This window comes from Coregonus lavaretus (assembly GCF_964263955.1).
Source record: "Coregonus lavaretus genome assembly, chromosome: 23".
Taxonomy (NCBI): Eukaryota; Metazoa; Chordata; class Actinopteri; order Salmoniformes; family Salmonidae; genus Coregonus; species Coregonus lavaretus.
This window is the reverse complement of record NC_140010.1, coordinates 28,366,538-28,388,778: the sequence shown is the minus strand read 5'-3', so window position 1 is coordinate 28,388,778 and position 22,241 is coordinate 28,366,538. Positions and strand designations below refer to the sequence as shown.

Here is a 22,241-nt window from a genome sequence, read left to right as displayed (position 1 = left end):
GCTGATGGGATCCTCCTCTTTTTTATAGAGGCCATCACTCACGCAATTGCATAGCCTATAGAAATGTTGCGCAACATGAGCTCATGGGCTCTCATGAAGTGTTTGATTAGATTTTCAATCACATTTGCATTGATGTCAGAGTGATTAGAGGGACAATAGAGTGCTGAGTACCAGACAGTTAGCAAGTTTGGTCAGAGCTTGGAGAAGCCTAATTACCGTGACTAAACGGTCACGTGGAATTTGACTGCAGTCATGACTCGTGACCGCTGGTGTGGTGGTAATACAGTCACCACAACAGCCTTAATGGAGGCTCACTTTTTTCCCTTTTCATTCACTCACACACTTGCTCAGTGAATACGACAAACAAACCAATTTTCTCGATATTGCATGTGGCATTGCTGTGGGGGGTTCCTGCATTAAAAAGAAACAGAAGGTTCACACAGAGATTATTACTGTGTGGTGAATGACTTGGTGTTTGTCATGATGTTATACTTATCCTCTTCTCTCTGTTTCTATCTCTCCCTCTCTCTCTCTCCACCTCTCTTTCTCCAGTCTGGTGTTTAGGAAGGTGCGCTCGTTGTTGGGGGGTCACATGCGGGTGCTGTTGTCAGGCGGAGCGCCCCTATCCGCTGCCACCCAGCGCTTCATGAACATCTGCCTCTGCTGTCCCGTGGGCCAAGGCTACGGCCTCACCGAGACCTGCGGCGCTGGCACCATCAGCGAGAGTAAGAGAGAAGGAAGGAAAGGAGGGAGGAGGGAGGGGGAGGGGAGAGGAAAGTCCAAGAAGAAGGGAGGGTAAAAGAGAGGGAAGTATGTAGACTGATGGAAGAGAGCGGATGGGGCACAATAGAGAAAGCCAGGTGATTGTACACAGTAGTGTGATATGCTGTGTTCTCACACTTCTTTTTTCTCTCTCTATTTGTCAGTGTGGGACTACAGCACAGGCCGGGTCGGAGCTCCTCTGGTCTGCTCCGAGATCACCCTCAAGGACTGGGAGGAGGGTGAGTCCCTCCATGGCACTGGGACTGTAGAATAGGTGATATTAGGGGAGGGCTGGGAAAAGGGGGAGTTGGGCTGGGGGGGTGGAGGTGAGTGGGGTTGGGGGCTAGGGTGAATGAAAGTTGTATTAGAAGGGATGGACGTGGGGCTGAAGATGCTTTCGACATAGACCTCATCCTCTTCTCCTGATCTTCTCCAGGCGGTTACTACAGCACAGACAAGCCACACCCGAGAGGGGAGATTGTAATCGGCGGGCCCAACGTGACTATGGGTTACTACAAGAACGAGGTGAAGAACCGTGAGGACTTCTTTGTGGACAGCAACGGCCAGCGCTGGTTCTGTACGGGAGACATCGGGGAGTTTCACCCAGATGGGTGCCTCAAGATTATCGGTGAGGAACCCAGAAAAAATACACATTTTAGAGAGAGCCCTATGATATTTTGTACGTCTCTCTGTGGATTTATATACGAGTCAGGATGAAAGCGCCAGATCCTCAGAATCTTCCCCATATGAACCAACTAACAATTCAGACCAGTACAATTAACTGAGGGTGGCCTTGTGGTTAAGGCCGCCGCCCTCGGCACATATAGGATGATTCCCTTGCCTGCGAGGATCCGAATCCGGGCATCTACCAACCCTACTCCTTCCTTCCCTTCTCTATGTATCCACTTCATTTCATACCTGTCTCTGTCAAAAACAATAAAATATGAAAGGATTCACATACATAAATGACTGTACTCCAACAGATAAATTCCTCCCGAAGGCGGCTGTATATAAATCTACGTTACCAATCATTGTGTTCCTTCTGTGTAGACCGTAAGAAGGACCTGGTGAAGCTCCAGGCTGGGGAGTATGTGTCTCTGGGGAAGGTGGAGGCCATGCTGAAGAACTGCCCTTTCGTAGACAACATCTGCGCCTACGCAAACAGGTAACAATGCACATATTATATAGCACCGGGTGACTGGAGTCTCTCTCTATAATACTGAGTGTATAAAACATTAGGAACACCTTGCTAATATTGAGTTGCAACAGCCTCAATTCGTCGGGGCATGGACTCTACAAGGTGTCGAAAGCGTTCCACAGGGATGCTGGCCCATATTGACTCCAATGCTTCTCACAGTTGTGTCAAGTTGACTGGATGTCCTTTGGGTGGTGGACCATTCTTGATACACACGTGAAACTGTTGAGCGTGAAAAACCCAGCAGCGTTGCAGTTCTTGACACAAACCGGTGCGCCTGGCACCTACCACCATACCCTGTTCAAAGGCACTTAAATATTTTGTCTTGCCCATTCACCCTCTGAATGGCACACGTACACAATCCATGTCTCAATTGTCTCAAGGCTTAAAAATCATTATTTAACCTGTCTCCTCCCCTTCATCTACACTGATTTGAAGTGGATTTAACAGATAAGGGATCATAGCTTTCACCTGGATTCACCTGGTCAGTCTATGTCATGGAAAGAACAGGTGTTCTTAATGTTTTGTACACTCAGTACAAAACATTGATTGTCTGTTTCTCCTTGTCAACTTGTTCTATCTCACAATGTCTCCATCTGCTGTCTGTGCCACCCACTTTCTACCTCTCTCCTGTCTCTCTCTCTCTCATTGTCTTTCTAACTCATTACTCTCTCTATCCTTCATCTTATTCTGGCCCCTCTCTCTCTCCATCTTTGCCTTTCATTATAATAATAACTATTATGATGATGATGATGATGATGATGATGATGATGATGATGTAAAAAGGAATTATACAAATCAACTGTATTGTCTAAATAAAACAATAACACTATTTTATCTCTCCATTTCCTTAACTTTCTCCCTCCCAGTGACCAGTCGTACGTGATTGGCTTTGTGGTGCCCAATCAGAAGCAGTTGATGGTGCTGGCGGAGCAGAGAGGGTTACGGGGCAGCTGGGAGGAGATCTGTAACAACCCCGACATGGAGAGAGACGTCCTCCGCATCATCACAGAGGCCGCTCTGTCAGGTAGGATGGAGTGATGGAGAGAGGGAAGCGAGGGAGGAAGGTAGGAGTTAGTTAGGAGAGATGAAGGGAGACGATCAAGAGGTGATAGAAAAAGGACAGAGGTAGGAAAGAGGGATGGAGGGGACTATGAGAGACGGTTGGAGGGAGGAATAGAGGTTTCTGGTTGTAACAGATTATTGGGCTGCGTTCCAAACACGTAAAAGACACACGCTCCTCCACTTACCCTCACCTTATGCCCTTGCGGGAATCACCGCGGCCATCTTTGCCGTCGGTCCAAACAATTAGCCAAGCAAGGGAAGTTGGCAATGTAAGCCCCTCAGCCCTCGTTTGTGATCGAGTGTACAATTCTGTTCACTCCAGGGCCTGAAATGCCCCATAATTCAATTTGCGATGATTGCACATCCGCTAAGAAAAGTCAGCCAAAACTTAAATGCAACACTCAAACATGATGGAGGATAAACGAGGAGAATCAATCTCCAAAAGAAAACGCGACTCCTCAACGGATACAGATGATTTATGCTTTTCACCACTGGGACTGGTAAGTGTGGAAAGCAATCTGTTGAAGTTGATAAATGACAAACTGGGCATACTAGAGTTGGTCAGTAAGGATGTAAAGGAGTTGAAGGTGAGTCTTGAAATGAGTGACGAAAAAGCTGTGATAATGGAGAAAGATTAAAAAAAAGCTAAAAGGGACAGTCACTAAGATAGAAACGGACGTTAAGGAACTTAAAAAGAAGAACAACTTTCTGAGAGAAGCCTTCCTAGACATACAGAGTAGATCGATGAGAGAAAATCTAGTACTTACGGGTATCCAAGAAAAAGAAGGAGAGGTTACCGAAGGACTTCTTTCTTACAGCGCTTCAAATCCCACTCGATGCTGCCGATAAAATCCAACTCGAACGTGTACACCGTTTCGGACAGAGATGTGAGCGTCCAATCGTTGCCAAATTTGTTTTTTTTTTAAGGATAAAGTAATGGTTAAAAGCCTAGGTAAAAGACTTGCTGGCACGAAAATAGGCATGAATGATCAGTTTCCGAGGGAGATTGCAGAACGGCGCAAAGTTCTGTACCCAATCTTCAAGGAAAATAGATTAAAAGGGAAGCGTGTTGCTCTCGTAGTCGATAAACTGTATATTGACAACCAAATGTTCCTTGACTCAAAGACTACTCCATGGCTATTCTGAAAGTTCTAATAGAGTCATCGAATAATGAAACACACAATACTAGCCATGGTAGGTATTGTAATAATAAAACACATTTATAGTATTTATAGTATTTTATAAAGGGATAAGACGGCATTACAAGAAAGGATAACAAGCTAAATAATACATCTTCAAATATCACTAATTAAAACACAAGTACTCAATCAACATAGTGGAGATAAAAACATAGCAAACAGAAGACATAGAGGGCACAGTGTGTGGATGTATTGTGATGGAAGGTGTGCTGTGCGTTTTTGTGTTTGGAAAAGTGTGGCGTTAAGTGAGTGAGAAAGGAAATGGTTGCATATCCCAGAACCAACGTGTGTCTGTGAGCAGGGGTTGTGAGAGAGCTTTCAATTTTGTGCAGATGAGGGATATACATTTTAAAATAAAGTATACATCGAATTATTATTTTTATTGTCCTATCATGATGGAACGGTCCCCAACCCTATATCCTAGACACCCACCTGAGCGACCCATTCACCAAAGGGAAGTCCCCATCTGTTTTATGGCCCTGCTGTAAGTTGCCTATATGCAGCCAAAACAGAAAGATAAATGCGGTCAGAGACCTACTAGAGCAGCACCGCCCCCTCAAGATTCTGAGCCTGCCTGGCAGGGTTGGTCCTACAAAGCCAGAGCCCCCTGATGGGAGAGCATAATATACAAGGAAATTCTCAAAGCTGCTAATGAGAAACCTTGACGTCCTTGTACCTAGCCGGTGGGGATTGTACCCCCACCCAGGTAGTGGCAGTGCTGGCAACACTGGCTGCAGTAACCCATGGGGAGGGGGTCACACTCGGACAATCAGAGAGGGGGCATATTATTGTGGCCCTGGTGGCACAAAATAATCAAAGGTCTGACTGCACGGAGATGCTTGAGGAAAATGGTTACAATGGTCCCCACCAGAGTGTTTGTGTTTCAGGGGAAGAGGGTGGATCTGATTTCCATCACCTAGGACTTGACATAGGTTAATCAAATCTAAAGTTCTTGTCAATTTTTGCTCAATCTTGCATGCTTTCTCAAGCAGCTGTAACTGTATATGCATTCGTAAATCAGGTCCTTTCTTGAGTTGGGCTCTGGGATGTAACAACCCTTGAGCATCTGAGCTTATGGTTGATTGTGGAGGAAAGGGATTGAGTGTGTAAGAGTGTGTGCGTGTGTGTGTGTGTGTGTATCCAACATCTGTTGCAAGGGGGTAAGGATGTTAGGGAGAATATAGGATGAACCAAAATAATTGTTTGCTAAAATAATAATTGCTTGACAAAAATGTAATGTAATACAATGGCAATCCGGGTTATAGGTAACAATGCTTTGCATGAACTGCCGACATTATTACGCATATTAATTGATAATGATGGAAATTAAGATATGCAAGATATTTGAATAGATATATATTTTTAATAGCTATATACAGTGGGGAGAACAAGTATTTGATACACTGCCGATTTTGCAGGTTTTCCTACTTACAAAGCATGTAGAGGTCTGTAATTTTTATCATAGGTACACTTCAACTGTGAGAGATGGAATCTAAAACAAAAATTCAGAAAATCACATTGTATGATTTTTAAGTAATTAATTTGCATTTTATTGCATGACATAAGTATTTGATCACCTACCAACCAGTAAGAATTCCGGCTCTTACAGACCTGTTAGTTTTTCTTAAAGAAGCCCTCCTGTTCTCCACTCATTACCTGCATTAACTGCACCTGTTTGAACTCGTTACCTGTATAAAAGATACCTGTCCACACACTCAAACAAACAGACTCCAACCTCTCCACAATGGCCAAGACCAGAGAGCTGTGTAAGGACATCAGGGATTGCCATCGAGATGTTAGCTATTAAAATCAGATCCAACAATAATATCAAAGGATTAGAAATCCAGGGCTTAAAAACAAAGGTGTCATTGTACGTTAATGATTATTTTTTTCTTTTAAATCCACAACTTGAATCCCTCCACAGCCTCTCAGAGGATCTAGATACATTTTCCAACCTCTCTGGATTACAACCAAATTATGATAAATGTACTAAATGACGTATTGGATCACAAAAAAATACAATTTTTACATTACCATGATGGTGATGTGGATATACTTAGAATACATATCCCAAATGAAATAAATGATCTCACTCCAATACATTTTAATAGAAAGTTAGCAAAAATAGATAAGATCTTTCTACCATGGAAAGGTAAATACCTGTCTATTTGTGGAAAAATCACCCTGATTAACTCTTTAGTATTATCCCAGTTTACCTATTTGCTTATGGTCTTGCCTACGCTTAGCGAACAGTTTTTTAAATTATATGAGAAAAACATTTTATTTGGAACGGCAAGCCAGACAAAATTAAACGGGCCTATTTATATAATGAATATGAATTCGGAGGACAGAAATTATTAAATATTAAAGCATTAGACCTATCACTAAAAGCTTCAGTCATACAAAAATGATACTTAAATCCGAACTGGTTCTCTAGCAAACTAGTAAGATTGTCTCACCCCATGTTCAAGAATGGCCTTTTTCCCTTTATTCAGATTACAACCTCTCACTTTCAGTTATTTGAAAAGGAAATAATCTCCCAAATATCACTATTTCTAAAACAAGCCATAGAAAGTTGGTTGTAATTTCACTGCAGAAACGACAGAACAAAAAATGCAACAAATATTATGGTTAAACTCAAATATACTAGTTGATAAAAAAACATAATTTTTTGAAAGAATGTTTAAAAAAGGTATAATCTTCGTAAATGATATCATAGGTAGGACTGGTGGAGTTATGTCGCACATGCAGCTAATAAAAACATATGGAAATGTCTGCTCTACCCAAAAATACAACCAAATAATTGCAGCATTAGGAAAGTGGAAGGGGGAAAAAGTAAGGAACTTGTCTGTCGGCCTTGCATTAAAGAACATAATTGGTTAAAGAAAATTGTGATAAATAAAAAAGTATACCAGTTTAATTTAAGGACCAAAGGATTGACAGCCGTCCCATATAGATTGCAAAATAGTTGGGAAGAGATTTTTGACGTACCGATTCCATGGCATAGTGTTTATGAACTGATAAGCAAAACAACGCCTGATTCAAAACTTAGAATTGTTCAATTTAAATTATTATACAAAATTCTTGCTACCAATATAATGTTATTTATATGGGGGATACAATCTTCCCAGCTCTGCAGATTTTGCTGCAAAGAGACAGAAGCATTAGATCATTTGTTTTGGTACTGTCCATTTGTAGCTTGTTTTTGGTCACAGGTCCAGGAATGGCTGAAGGATTGCAATATTTACCTGGAACTTACCCTGCAGATAGCACTACTGGGTGATCTGAAAAGTCATAGTCAATCGATCAATAATATAATAATAGCAAAAATGTTTATTTTCAATTTACAATCTGTAGAAACAATGAGAATAGAAGGGTTCAGAACTTTTGTGAAACATCACAGTACAGTTGAAAAATATATGGCAAATAGAAATCCAATATGGATGGTGTTAAGAGATAGATGGGAGGTGTTGAATGGAGCTGAAGGATAGGACTAATAACAACTAACAACAACTAATAACAACTAATGTAAAGCATACTGTGTCCATAATAAGTATATAGGTTATAGATTGAGAGCTTTTGTGAAAGAGCACAGTTAGAAAGATATGGCATTTGGAAGCAAACCGGATGGACATCATGAAAATGATCGGAAAGGTTGAGGGTAGAGGAAGTTCAACAAAATATAATTATTGTAAAATTGACTGTGTCCATAAAATGTATATAGTAAGTATAAGCTGGAAGTAGAGGCCTAAGCATTGTTGTTCACTAGTCTCTCCAACTCTAATTAGGGAAGGGGTGGTGGGGTTGGAAAGTAATAAAGGGAAATATATATTTTTTTTAAAGGATATGTGTATATACATGTATGTATATGTATTTATATGGACAATTGGAAGTCGTAAGTTTACATACATCTTAGCCAAATACATTTAAACTCAGTTTTTCACAATTCCTGACATTTAATCCTAGTAAAAATCCCCTGTTTTAGGTCAGTTAGGATCATCAATTTATTTTAAGAATGTGAAATGTCAGAATAATAGTAGAGAGAATAATTTATTTCAGCTTTTTTAAGTTTTGGGTCATTGTCATGCTGGAATACCCATCCACGACCCATTTTCAATGCCCTGGCTGAAATCTCACCCAAGATTTGAGGGTACATGGCCCTGTCCATCGTCCCTTTGATGCGGTGAAGTTGTCCTGTCCCCTTAGCAGAAAAACACCCCCAAAGCATAATGTTTCCACCTCCATGTTTGACGGTGGGGATGGTGTTCTTGGGGTCATAGGCAGCATTCCTCCTCCTCCAAACACGGCGAGTTGAGTTGATGCCAAAGAGCTCGATTTTGGTCTCATCTGACCACAACACATTCACCCAGTTCTCCTCTGAATCATTCAGATGTTCATTGGTAAACTTCAGACGGGCATGTATATGTGCTTTCTTGAGCAGGGGGACCTTGCGGGCGCTGCAGGATTTCAGTCCTTCACAGCGTAGTGTGTTACCAATTGTTTTCTTGGTGACTATGGTCCCAGCTGCCTTCAGATCATTGACAAGATCCTCCCGTGTAGTTCTGGGCTGATTCCTCACCATTCTCATGATCATTGCAACTCCACGAGGTGAGATCTTGCATGGAGCCCCAGGCCGAGGGAGATTGACAGTTATTTTGTGTTTCTTCCATTTGCGAATAATCGCACCAACTGTTGTCACCTTCTCACCAAGCTGCTTGGCGATGGTCTTGTAGCCCATTCCAGCCTTGTGTAGGTCTACAATCTTGTCCCTGACATCCTTGGAGAGCTCTTTGGTCTTGGCCATGGTGGAGAGTTTGGAATCTGATTGATTGATTGCTTCTGTGGACAGGTGTCTTTTATACAGGGAACAAGCTGAGATTATGAGCACTCCCTTTAAGAGTGTGCTCCTAATCTCAGCTTGTTACCTGTATAAAAGACACCTGGGAGCCAGAAATCTTTCTGATTGAGAGGGGGTCAAATACTTATTTCCCTCATTTAAAATTCAAATCAATTTATAACATTTTTGACATGCGTTTTTCTGGAGTTTTTTGTTGTTATTCTGTCTCTCACTGTTCAAATAAACCTACCATTAAAATTATAGACTGATAATTTATTTGTCAGTGGGCAAACGTACAAAATCAGCAGGGGATCAAATACTTTTTTCCCTCACTGTAAGTGTATGTAAACTTCCGACTTCAACTGTATGTATGTGTGTATGTATAGTTGAAGTCGGAAGTTTACATACACTCCACAAATTTCTCCGTCCAGCCAAGATACGAAATGATCCAATCATATAATTGACTGTAGCGCATATAAAGCACACACAACAGTCACCGTTGGTTCCATGATGACTGAACAAGTGGCGAATTTCCGGGCAAGAGCGGTCTATTTAAAATGAATTAATTCCTCCTTCGTCCCCTGCAAGTGTCAACTCATGATACTTCATCAGAAGTGGGCTGATGGGAGAGTCTTTTACGTGTTTGGAATGCAGCCTTGTTTTTCCTCCTAACCCTCTGCCATCTTTCTGGACCTATCGTTGAATTGTACTTCTCAACCTCAGCCCATGCATTAGTCTCTAATGTCCAGTGTTGTTTCCCCCCAGCCAAACTGGAGCGCTTTGAGATCCCTAAGAAGATCCGTCTGAGTGCAGAGCCCTGGACCCCAGAGACTGGCCTGGTGACAGACGCATTCAAACTCAAACGCAAGGCACTCAAATCACACTATCAGGACGACATCGAGAGAATGTACGGCGGCAAGTAACACACACACACAGACAGACATACGCAAGGAATCTAACAAACACTATGTAGATGACATGAAAACTGGAGAGAATGTACAGCGGCAAGTTACACACAAACAAACACAGACATAGACCCATCCCCCCAATCTAGAACCCCCCCCCATTTTTTTTAAAAAGAAAAGACAGAGGGGCCAAGCCAGTTGGAGCGACATCTGTTACTTCTCTTCGTCAAAGGTTTTTGGGGGTCTGTATGTTGCTATGACGATGGTGGCATCATGGTGATGAAGGATGTCGACACGACTCAGCCGAGACGCAGAAAATGTTTTGAACAATGTCCATGTCCCACTTCTCCGCTCCTCTCCTCTTTTTCTCCCTCCCTTCACTCTCCTCTCCTCCGTCTAGCATCTCCTCTTCGGCCTCTGTGTGTAGTCCAGACACCTGATAGGAGAAAGGATGGTTTTTGTGTGACAGTGGCCTGGGTCGTGTTCATTAGGCATCAAATGGAAGACGACAGACTGAAACAGGGAGGGACTACCTGAACTTGTCCAACAAGAAACGCTCATTTTCATTTTTCCCTTTGCAAAACGTTTTGCTATGGTGTGCACTAATGAATACGACCCTGAAAAAGGAGGCCCTTTGGTTTAAACGTTCCACATCCAGGATTGAATCTATGCAGGGATCTCTTTATATTGTATAAATGTTTTTGGGTGTGGTGATGTTTTGTTTTGTTCATGTTTTGTTATGTTTCTTTTTTTAACGTAATCTGTTTGTCTTCGTTCGTTTCCGAAGCCCATTTGATGAACATCTTGTGTCTGAGAGAAATCAGTGTTACGAAGCCATGAGACATTTTTAGCAACGCAACTCGCATTCTTAATTTGCTTTCTTTATTTCTTATAAAGAAATAGAAAAGACAGATTGGCCAAGCCAGTTGCAGCGGTCTAAGGCACTGCATCTCAGTGCTTGAGGCGTCACTATAGACCCCCTGGTTCGATTCCAGGCTGTATCACAACCGGCCGTGATTGGGAGTTCCATAGGGCGGCGCACAATTGGCCCAGCGTCGTCCGGGTTTGGCCGGTGTAGGCCGTCATTGTAAATAAGAATTAGTTCTTAACTGACTTGCCTAGTTAAATACAGATTAAAAAATAAATATCTTTCTTATATTTTTCTGAATGGTTTGTTTCTCATTTATTATTCTCATTATAATTCTTCTCCCTCATCTGCTATGTCCTGAAGATTGTTTCTATCCTATGGAAGAGTATGTGTTTACTGATTGAAGTCCTATGTCACTCTGTTACTGTGTGCCAGTGATGGAATCTCCTCCCTGCTCTTTGCCCCTGTGTGTGGCTATGGGCTGATGTGATGTGCCTGGGTTTCTCCTAATGTAGGCTGATCCTAGCTCTGACTATTTGTGGGATGTCATGAGTTGACCAAGGCAAGAACTTATCTGGGACCATGTTAGCAATGATTGTGAGGTGTCCTGGGTGGCTACAGGAAAGTAGGATGCAGTTACCCAATAAAGCTGATCTAAGTTTAGTTTCTCTTCCCTGTGGTTGATGTTAGGATGTGGAGAGGATCCTTGATATGTGCCTAAGGGCAACTTCTCAGCATGGGATGCCAATCCTACTGAGACCCTTATTCATTTATATTCTGTCACTTAACCAGCAGGAAGCAGTCTCTGCCTCTGGTTAATCTTTGAAACATAATCTGTATAATAATGTCCAAATTTACAGCTAGGGGTGTGTATGGGTGCATGTGTGGTTTGTACCTGTGCTGATGTTTGTGTGTGTGTGTGGGTGTGTGTGTGTGTGTGTGTGTGTGTGTGTGTGTGTGTGTGTGTGTGTGTGTGTGTGTGTGTGCTTTCACTGCCCTGAGCTTGTTCCAAGTTCCCATGTCTCTGTGAAGCCTGCTGGATGGCCACCACCGTGACCTGTATCAGTCTGTTACCTTTCAATGTTTCCTCCAGTAAAACAATGTTACATACACAGTATCCTGCTAAACCAGGTATGTGGCTCCATAAACCATGTTATCACCTGGACTATCTGGTTCCATAAACCACAAAACCATGTGGATTGTCTGTATCGAATTGGCCTAAACCTGCCATTTTACTCCATAAAATGATGACCAATGTACTGCATGGATGTCTCCAAGAGAACCAATTAATCCCAGTCCAGATCTGTAGGTGTTTGCTTTATTAATAGCTGTTTGGCAGACTGTGTTTGTGTGTCATACAACAGTAGTCCTGTCTACTCTGATATCCCTGTTTGTATTACAGTAATACATTGTCCTATTTCTTTGTCATAGCCCTAGTTACTGTTCTATTATTGATGAAATATGAAATACAGATTGAATGTGCAATATTTATATGAAATACACATTCTAAAACTAAAGTATGTAAAGGAAACATGCACAGAGAGAGAGAGCCACTTCACAGTGTATGAATGTGTGGGTGCGGGCCTGTCGCTTTCCATTCAAATGTACAAAGAAAACCTAGAGAAGGACAAACAGACGGACAGACAGAAAACATTGTTGTAGAAGTAGTAACATATAGCCTCTTTATGGAGTGATATTAGTGCCAACAGAAATTGAATCTGAATTCAATCAACTTGAATTTGTTGGCACTAATATGACGCCATACCTCTTTTTCTGTATTGTGAAAGTACTGTTCCGATGACGTTACACAATTATATTTGGAACTCTGTAATGAAGACAAATATTTTGTCAAATACAATGGTGAAGAATAAGGCACTACAGGTGAACAGATTTAAGTCTCTGGGAAGTTATTTGGGTTGCATGATTCCTTGTGAATGCACTCTATATACATTTGTTACATATCATGTATTAAGAAATAAAATCCAAGATGAAAAGACTTTGTCATGCATAAAGGCATGCTGGCAATTCCATAGGAGATTGCCCCAAAGATATGAAATCCTTGGAAAGGGTACTTTGGGGCAAGGAGGTTTGGTATTACCTTTTGAAGTTGAAATCATTGATTTAAAGTTGGAAAGTTCATGACATTTTGGCTTTACCCAGGCCTTTTGAAGATATGAACCATTTTATACATTTATTTGACATTATAGGCCATTAACCAATCACAGCACTCCTGTAGGATTGCACTGTCAGCAAATCACCAGCAGAGGGTGTTCCCTTTTAATCATTTTCCCCATTAACTGTGTTGTTGGTGTACCAAAAATGTATAATGATTTCAAAAGTAGCAGAGACCACTCTGGAAATGTTATGTACTTGTAGAGTATATTGTTTTTTAACAATATCCTAAACTGAACAAAAGAAAAAAGAAAAGGGTACTTTTGAGATATTTACGATAAGGCCCGGGTATGGCCAAAATGTCATGTTTCATTATTTCTCAATCATTATTTTGGATACAGATTTATGCCAAACATCCTTCCCGAAAATGATTTTTTTATTGATTTCATTTCAGGAAAATCAAAAGCATCAAATATCTTTGGGCCAATCTCGTTTGGAATTCCACATATGTTATAGGCTGCCATATATGTATTGTATGCAAATGATTACTGTGTATGAGCAATGTACAGTATATAGCTTAGAAGAGGAACAGCTTGGATATTCTATATTTAGCACAAGGGATATTTCAGCATTTGAAAATGACCCTCGGTTTTTGGGAGTAGTCCAAAACACTAATAATGTTACGAATGAGGAACCAGGTGCAGGCTAGTTCCCTTTCTTCTTACATTTCCTGATATTTCCTTCTCCTGACATTTTCATTGGTTCTTTGTATTCAACTCCCAACCAATCTCTGTCCAGTTTGCTGCTTTGCTATCCCATACCAGGCTACAATTGGTTAAGAAGATTTGTTCATAGGAATATACAAAGTGCTTTGTCTTGAGTGTTTCTCTGAGGTTACACATGCATACACACATACATACATGCAGGCATACATACATACATACATACATACATACATACATACATACATACATACATACATACATACATACATACATACATACATACATACATACATACATACATACATTACATGTCTTAGTAGTGAAGTCATCCACTTTAACGACTGATGTACCTAAAGACAAGACACGAAGTTTGGTGTACAGATTAATTTGACCACTCCTATTGTTTATCATAGTAAATATGTTGGGAGGGGTTAATATGATCAAAATTCCTAAAGATAAACCAGTTGTACAGCTGTAATACCTCATTTAAAACTATTTAGTCTTTGTTATTGGCCAGTTTTCTGGGGGGTATTTTTCCTTCTCGTTCTGCGTGGGTTACTGGCCTTGTGATATCATGGGCTATTTGCAAGTGTCTCCTTACTTATTTATTTGTAATTTGGCCTTGGAAAATTGTCATGAAAATAAAAGTTGTGATTGGTCTAAAAATGCCCATGTGTTCATTCTGTTTCATTCATAGTTGCTCTGGGGATGTGGATTATTGTTCATCTGGAAATGCCTTTTGAATGAGAATGATTTTGATGTGTCTGTGCGTGTATGTATAACATTACATCACAGAGTGACTCTAACACAAAGGCTTAATTCTAATCGTGTCCCGAAGCGAGTTATATGGCAACGAAGCCGAGGTGTGTGTGTTTGGTGAGTGTGTCGATGTGGAGATGACTGTGGGATGCGTGAGGAATTTACGTGGACAGAACAAACCGTTCCAGATTCCAGGCCCTGGACCAGAGCTATGTGCGCCTATTCTCCTGTGAGTTAGCTAGTCCATATATACAGAGAAACACAGACTAGCCGAGCAGAAGATAGGGCTCTATTCATACGGATTCAATCTGTATCGCTGAAGCGTAATTTCCTATTGAGCCGACTTCTGCAGCGTTTACCGTGAATGCAGTCTCCGCTAATGCGGGAACATTGCCTTTAAATTTCAATCGCGCTGTAATTCTGAATTTCCGCGATACGGATTGAATAGAGTCCCAAGTCTCTCTCGACAGAATCAGAAGACACTAAGGGGAGGGGCTATATCCTGTTCATCACATAACAGAACCACAGGCTCTCAGCCCCCCCCCCCCCCCCCCCCCCATCATTTGGGATACCTGCTGGCTTGAGAGGGACGGACTGGGGGAACGGAGTCCGGAGTCTGCAACAGGAACACTCTCTGAGCATTCAGGAGCTAAAACAAAGAGGCCCTCTTCCTCTGAGGTGAAAGCAGACAATCTGAGTTCCCTGTCTCTCTATCAATTCAATTCAAATGGCTTTATTGGCATGGGAAACGTGTACATTGCCAAAGCAAATGAAATAGATAATAAACAATCAGAAATGAACAGTAAACATTACACTCACAAGTTTCAAAAGAATAGAGACATTTCAAATGTTATTATGACTATGTACAGTGTTGTAACAATGCAAATAGTTGAAGTACGAAAGGGAAAATAAATACAGATAAATATAATTTGTATTTACAATGGAGTTTGTGCTTCACTTTTCTTGTGGCAACAGGTCACAAATCTTGCTGCTGTGATGGCACACTGTGCTAATAGATACACTGGGGAGAACAAGTATTTGATACACTGCCGATTTTGCAGGTTTTCCTACTTACAAAGCATGTAGAGGTCTGTAATTTTTATCATAGGTACACTTCAACTGTGAGAGACGGAATCTAAAACAAAAATCCAGAAAATCACATTGTATGATTTTTAAGTAATTAATTTGCATTTTATTGCATGACATAAGTATTTGATCACCTACCAACCAGTAAGAATTCCGGCTCTCACAGACCTGTTAGTTTTTCTTTAAGAAGCCCTCCTGTTCTCCACTCATTACCTGTATTAATTGCACCTGCTTGAACTCGTTACCTGTATAAAATACACCTGTCCACACACTCAATCAAACAGACTCCAACCTCTCCACAATGGCCAAGGCCAGAGAGCTGTGTAAGGACATCAGGGATAAAATTGTAGACCTGCACAAGGCTGGGATGGGCTACAGGACAATAGGCAAGCAGCTTGGTGAGAAGGCAACAACTGTTGGCGCAATTATTAGAAAATGGAAGAAGTTCAAGATGACGGTCAATCACCCTTGGTCTGGGGCTCCATGCAAGATCTCACCTCGTGGGGCATCAATGATCATGAGGAAGGTAAGGGATCAGCCCATAACTACACGGCAGGACCTGGTCAATGACCTGAAGAGAGCTGGGACCACAGTCTCAAAAAAAAACATTAGTAACACACTACGCCGTCATGGATTACAATCCTGCAGCGCACGCAAGGTCCCCCTGCTCAAGCCAGCGCATATCCAGGCCCGTCTGAAGTTTGCCAATGACCATCTGGATGATCCAGAGAAGGAATGGGAGAAGGTCATGTGGTCTGATGAGACAAAAATAGAGCTTTTTGGTCTAAACTCCACTCGCCGTGTTTGGAGGAAGAAGAAGGATGAGTACAACTCCAAGAACACCATCCCAACTGTGAAGCATGGAGGTGGAAACATCATTCTTTGGGGATGCTTTTCTGCAAAGGGGACAGGATGACTGCACCGTATTGAGGGGAGGATGGATGGGCCATGTATCGCAAGATCTTGGCCAACAACCTCCTTCCCTCAGTAAGAGCATTGAAGATGGGTCGTGGCTGGGTCTTCCAGCATGACAACGACCCGAAACACACAGCCAGGGCAACTAAGGAGTGGCTCCGTAAGAAGCATCTCAAGGTCCTGGAGTGGCCTAGCCAGTCTCCAGACCTGAACCCAATAGAAAATCTTTGGAGGGAGCTGAAAGTCCGTATTGCCCAGCAACAGCCCCGAAACCTGAAGGATCTGGAGAAGGTCTGTATGGAGGAGTGGGCCAAAATCCCCGCTGCAATGTGTGCAAACCTTGTCAAGACCTACAGGAAACGTATGATCTCTGTAATTGCAAACAAAGGTTTCTGTACCAAATATTAAGTTCTGCTTTTCTGATGTATCAAATACTTATGTCATGCAATAAAATGCAAATTAATTACTTAAAAATCATACAATGTGATTTTCTGGATTTTTGTTTTAGATTGTCTCTCACAGTTGAAGTGTACCTGTGATAAAAATGACAGACCTCTACATGCTTTGTAAGTAGGAAAACCTGCAAAATCGGCAGTGTATCAAATACTTGTTCTCCCCACTGTATATCTCTCTGAGGTGCTTGCCGCTGTTATTATTATTAGGGAGGGTGCTTATATTTGTCCTGTTACACACAAGTGTGTAATGAAAATGTGTTTCTTGCATATCCTAACTCCCTTTGAGACACCCACAGTGACTTCTCTTGCACTCCATTCATTCCAACAGCATGAAACCGTCTCGGAAGAAATTGTGAGCAACAATAATAGTGGCCAAGGTGCAATACCATCAACCAACCACATGATGTCAGTCATGTACCGATGAATGGAAGAATGGCTCCTGTGAGTGAGTGCGGTAATATCTAGCAATACAACAACAATACTACACACATAATCCAAAAAACCAAACAAACAAGAAATTGAGCAATATCAGAACAAGCAATGTCAGAGTGCAGAGTATGTGTGTATATACACTAGGGGTCAAAAGTTTTAGAACACCTCATTCAAGGGTTTTTCTTTATTTTTACTATTTTCTACGTTGTAGAATAATAGTGAAGACATCAAAACTATGAAATAACACATTTGGAATCATGTAGTAGCCAAACAAGTGTTAAACAAATTCTTCAAATAGCCACCTTTTGCATTGATGGCAGCTTTGCACACTCTTGGCATTCTCTCAACCAGCTTCACCTGGAATGCTTTCCAACAGTCTTGAAGGAGTTCCCACATATGCTGAGCACTTGTTGGCTGCTTTTCCTTCACTCTGCGGTCCGACTATTCCCAAACCGCTCAGTTGGTAGAGCATGGCGCTTGCAACACCAGGGTTGTGGGTTCGATTCCCACGGGGGGCCAGTATGAAAATTTATGCACTCACTAACTGTAAGTCGCTCTGGATAAGAGTGTCTGCTAAATGACTAAAATGTAAATGTTTGTACTTTTCCAATGTCACTTTCACACTTCATATTTTGAGCTCAGTTTTCAGTTAAATTAAAGCTACGTCAGTGAGTGTATTATGCACACAAAATTATTATTTGTACCTAATTTTTGTTTTCCATACTCGATTCAACAGATACAAGATGACCTTTCTGAACTGTGAATCAATATATATTTACCAGTGTCGTATGTTGGTGTATAAATATATTTTCACTGCTTGAAGGAGGGAAACATGCTTATCCAAGAACAGCGTGTCTCTGAAAAGGATGCTGCTCATTCGTGGAATGTGACCCAAATGGCACCCTATTCCCTATATAGTGCGCTACTTCTGATCAGAGCCCTATGAGGCCTGAATAGGGTGCCATTTGGGACACAAATATTTTGTTTGTTGTTGTTATCAGCAGTTAAAACATAAATCCCTTTTGACCTGTACAGTACAGATAACCTTGAACATACTCAAGTCTAGATGTACCCACCACACCACTAAGCTCAGGGTCACATTAAATAGCCACCAAACAGAACAATTCTTACCAAAACAGGGAGGCCCTACCTGAATTTGTCCAATGAGAAACCAATGTTTTCGTTTTTGGTTGCAAACCGCTTCGCAAAAATGAATACAACCCTGCTTTCCCATCTACGATCAGGGGTGAAGTTTCACCTACATACAGATCTAGGATCAGCTTCCTCTTCCTCAATCCTAACCTTAAAGGCCAACAGCGGTTAAAAACGTGATTTTCCTGTGTTTTATATACACTCAGTAGCCAGTTTATTAGGTACACCCATCTAGTACCGAGTCGGACCCCCCTTTGCCTCTACAACAGACTGAATTATTTGGGGGGTGGAAACATTGCTCAATTGGTATCAAGGGACCTAACGTGCAGGGAAACATTCCCCACACCATTACACCACCGCCACCAGCCTGTACAGTTGACACCAGGCAGGATGGGGCCATGGACCCATGCTGCTTACGCCAAATCCTGACTCTGCCATTAGCATGACGCAACAGGAACCGGGATTCGTCGGACCAGGCGATGTTTTTCAACTACTCAATTGTCCAATGTTGGTGATCGCGTGCCCACTGGAGCTGTTTCTTCTTGTTTTTAGTTGACAGGAGTGGAACCCGATGTGGTCGTCTGCTGCAATAGCCCATCCGTGACAAGGACCGACGAGTTGTGCGTTCCGAGATGCCGTTCTACACACCCCTCTTGCACTGCGCCGTTATTTTCCTGTTTGTGGCCCACCTGTTAGCGTGCACGATTCTTGCCAATCTCTTTTGACCTCTCATCAAAGATCGCTGTTTTCGCCCACAGCACTGCCGCTGACTGGATGTTTTTTGTTTGTCACATCATTCTCGGTAAGCCCTAGACACTGTCCTGAGTGAAAAGCCCCGGAGGCCGGCTGTTTCTGAGATACTGGAACCGGTGTGTCAGGCACCGACGATCATACCACGCTCGATGCCGATCTGCCTGCTTTATATAGCAAGCCACGACCACGTGACTCACTGTCTGTGGGAGCGAACCATTTTCACTCAACTGGCCACTGACTTTATACAGTGCATTCGGAAAGTATTCATACCCCTTCACTTTTTCCACATTTTGTTACGTAGCAGTCTTATTATAAAATTGATTAAATTTTCATCATCAATCTACACACAATACCCCATAATGACAAAGCAAAAACAGGTTTTTAGAAATATAATTTTACATAAGTATTCAGATCCTTTACTCAGCACTTTGTTGAAGCACCTTTGGCAGCGATTACAGCCTCGAGTCTTCTTGGGTATGACGCTACAAGCTTGGCACACTTGTATTTGGGGAGTTTCTCCTATTCTTCTCTGCAGATCCTCTCAAGCTCTGTCAGGTTGGATGGGGAGCGTCGCTGCACAGCTATTTTCAGGTCTCTCCAGAGATGTTAGATCGGGTTCAAGTCCGGGCTCTGGCTGGCCACTCAAAGACATTGAGACGTGTCCCGAAGCCACTCCTGCGTTGGTATGGCTGTGTGCTTAGGGTCGTTGTCCTGTTGGAAGGTGAACCTTCGCCCCAGCCTGAGGTCCTGAGCAGGTTTTCATCAAGGATCTCTCTGTACTTTGCTCCATTCATCGATCCTGACTAGTCTCCCAGTCCCTGCCGCTGAAATTACATCCCCACAGCATGATGCTGCCACCACCATGCTTCACCGTAGGGATGGTATTGGCCAGGTGGTGAGCGGTGCCTGGTTTCCTCCAGACGTGACGCTTGGCATTCAGGCCAAAGAGTTCAATCTTGTTTCTCATGGTCTGAGTCCTTTAGGTGCCTTTTGGCAAACTCCAAGCGGGCCTGTCATGTACAATTTTAGAATAAGGCTGTACTCGGACCACGCCCAGACAGTCCTAACAAAATTATTGCGTGAGAAATTGATATTTGCTAAGAAGCTATTTGTTTCTTTTTGACCATATTAATTGAAAGCAAACACAGAAAGGTACTTAAAGGGATTCTCCGGTACTTTAGTCTATTTTTTTTAGCCAGTAGTTCTGAAAGTAGCCAAAAGTGGTCCCCGCAAATTCAGTACTAAGTCACATATGTGCACCATGTCAGGCTCCAGCTCACTCTGCTGTGTGTGCCTCTTGTTAGCGGTCACTCATATAGCAAGGGGCTGAAGCTCATTGGTTGAACCAAAATTGCTAGGGTGCTGGCCCACGTGGGGGAAAATGGCATAGCATAGCTTCCAGAAAAACAGTAACTTTCAAATTAGGGATTTGGTGGCTAATTGAGGTAACAGTAATTCTGCTCGTAGATTACATATGTATGTACTACACAGACTAGTGATGCGCAGGTTGACTCATTACCCGCAGTCACATCCAACGGGCCGGATGGGTTTAGGGTCATTAGATAGTGTGGATGAAGGGTGGGTGGGTTGAATAAATAGAAAATACCTTAAAACATCCATAAATGTATAATTCTTGTGCAATTTATATCTATAGGCTACATCAAGGTTTTTCTTTCATTATGTTTAGGCTATCTGGCATTAGTGTGTAAGCCTTAGGTCCTACACGTCAATTGCCAAATGCTTTGGGAACAGGCAGGAAAAAGTTGTCACTCCAGGGAGGCAAAAAGGACAATGTCGGAGTTTATTCAGTAAGAGAAATGTTGCGAAATGGAGAGTTGAAAATAAAGAGAAGCGATGACCAGAAAAGTATTGTTTGGGAAAGATTTGGTGAAGTGGTAAAAGAGGATGATAGCAGTGCCGGCTATGTGATTGTGAGGCGCTATACAAATTCGACAGTTACTTCAAATAGAGAAGTTCAAGGCAACTGTAGCCTGCTGTTCAGATGGGTCAAATGGAAACTGAAATTTGGACACTGACTGTAGGTCTACATCCTCACATCGCCTAGATTTTAACTCTTGCAGAGTTAAGCATTTCTTGTAGTAAAATTATACACCAAATGTAGGCAACATTTTGACTTGGGAACAGGAACGGAGAAATATGATTTATTTCTTTCAGCATCATAAAAGCTGATAGTATTTCAACCATGAAATACGCATCCATGCCGGACTGAAAACGTATCTGAAACATGTTGGGTTGTTTTCACAGCTTTCTATTTCCTTACAACCAGTCAAACTTATGTCATTTGGACATTTTGCACAGAAAATCTTTCCAGTTTTTGTTATTGCTCCGCGAAAGAAGATGACTGAGAAAACTTTACCGGTCAACTAATTGAAGCATTCATTCTATCGATTTTTGACAATCTGGTGAGCAAGGGGTTTATTTAGTCTTCTAGGGTGACATGACAGAAGAGAAGCTGCATGTATCCAATTATAGACAAGTTGACTAAAGAAATAGCCTACCAAAATGTCAAAATTATAAGCAGAAACATTTTTTAAAAACCTGCACCCAGTCAAAAAAATTGTTAAGCCGTCTTTGACTGTAGCCTACAAGGCATTTTCTATATTACCGGGTTAGGGTTGGGTGCAGGCCTCAGATTTTCACATATAGCCGGGCGATTATGGATGGGTTATTAGCAATTGCGGGTGAACAAACAACTGACCCCGCGCACCAATAACACAGACACATCCAGCCCAAAGCGGGAGGTTTAAAAAATACTTAGTCACCAAAGTTCCGGAGCATGTCTTTAATTGATACCCAGAAATGATTTTATATGGAGATAAAAACTTCTGCATTACTAGGGGAAATATGCCATTTAGCAGACCCTTTTATGCAAAGCGACTTAGTCATGCGTGCATACATTTTTCCATATGGGTGGTCCCAGGAATCGCCATGCTCTACCAACAGCTAGAGGACCAGATAAGCATCTCGGGGTAACTTCACCCTACTGCTATGACCACAACA

The 22,241-nt window shown here is 42.0% G+C and overlaps 1 protein-coding gene across 2 annotated transcripts in view; it reads left to right on the top strand.

Moving 5' to 3' along the window:
• Window positions 1–11,126, top strand: part of LOC311099133 (fatty acid CoA ligase Acsl3-like) — a 41,444-nt gene extending 30,318 nt beyond the window's left edge. For both annotated transcript variants that reach the window (XM_084139792.1, XM_084139793.1), the window contains 6 exons: window positions 553–725; window positions 927–1,001; window positions 1,199–1,390; window positions 1,813–1,927; window positions 2,827–2,984; window positions 9,824–11,126. In XM_084139792.1, the coding sequence (XP_083995918.1) occupies window positions 553–725; window positions 927–1,001; window positions 1,199–1,390; window positions 1,813–1,927; window positions 2,827–2,984; window positions 9,824–9,981 (871 nt within the window). In that variant the 3' untranslated portion in view covers window positions 9,982–11,126. The remainder of the gene's footprint in view (window positions 1–552; window positions 726–926; window positions 1,002–1,198; window positions 1,391–1,812; window positions 1,928–2,826; window positions 2,985–9,823) is intronic.
• The last annotated feature ends 11,115 nt before the right edge of the window (window positions 11,127–22,241 follow it).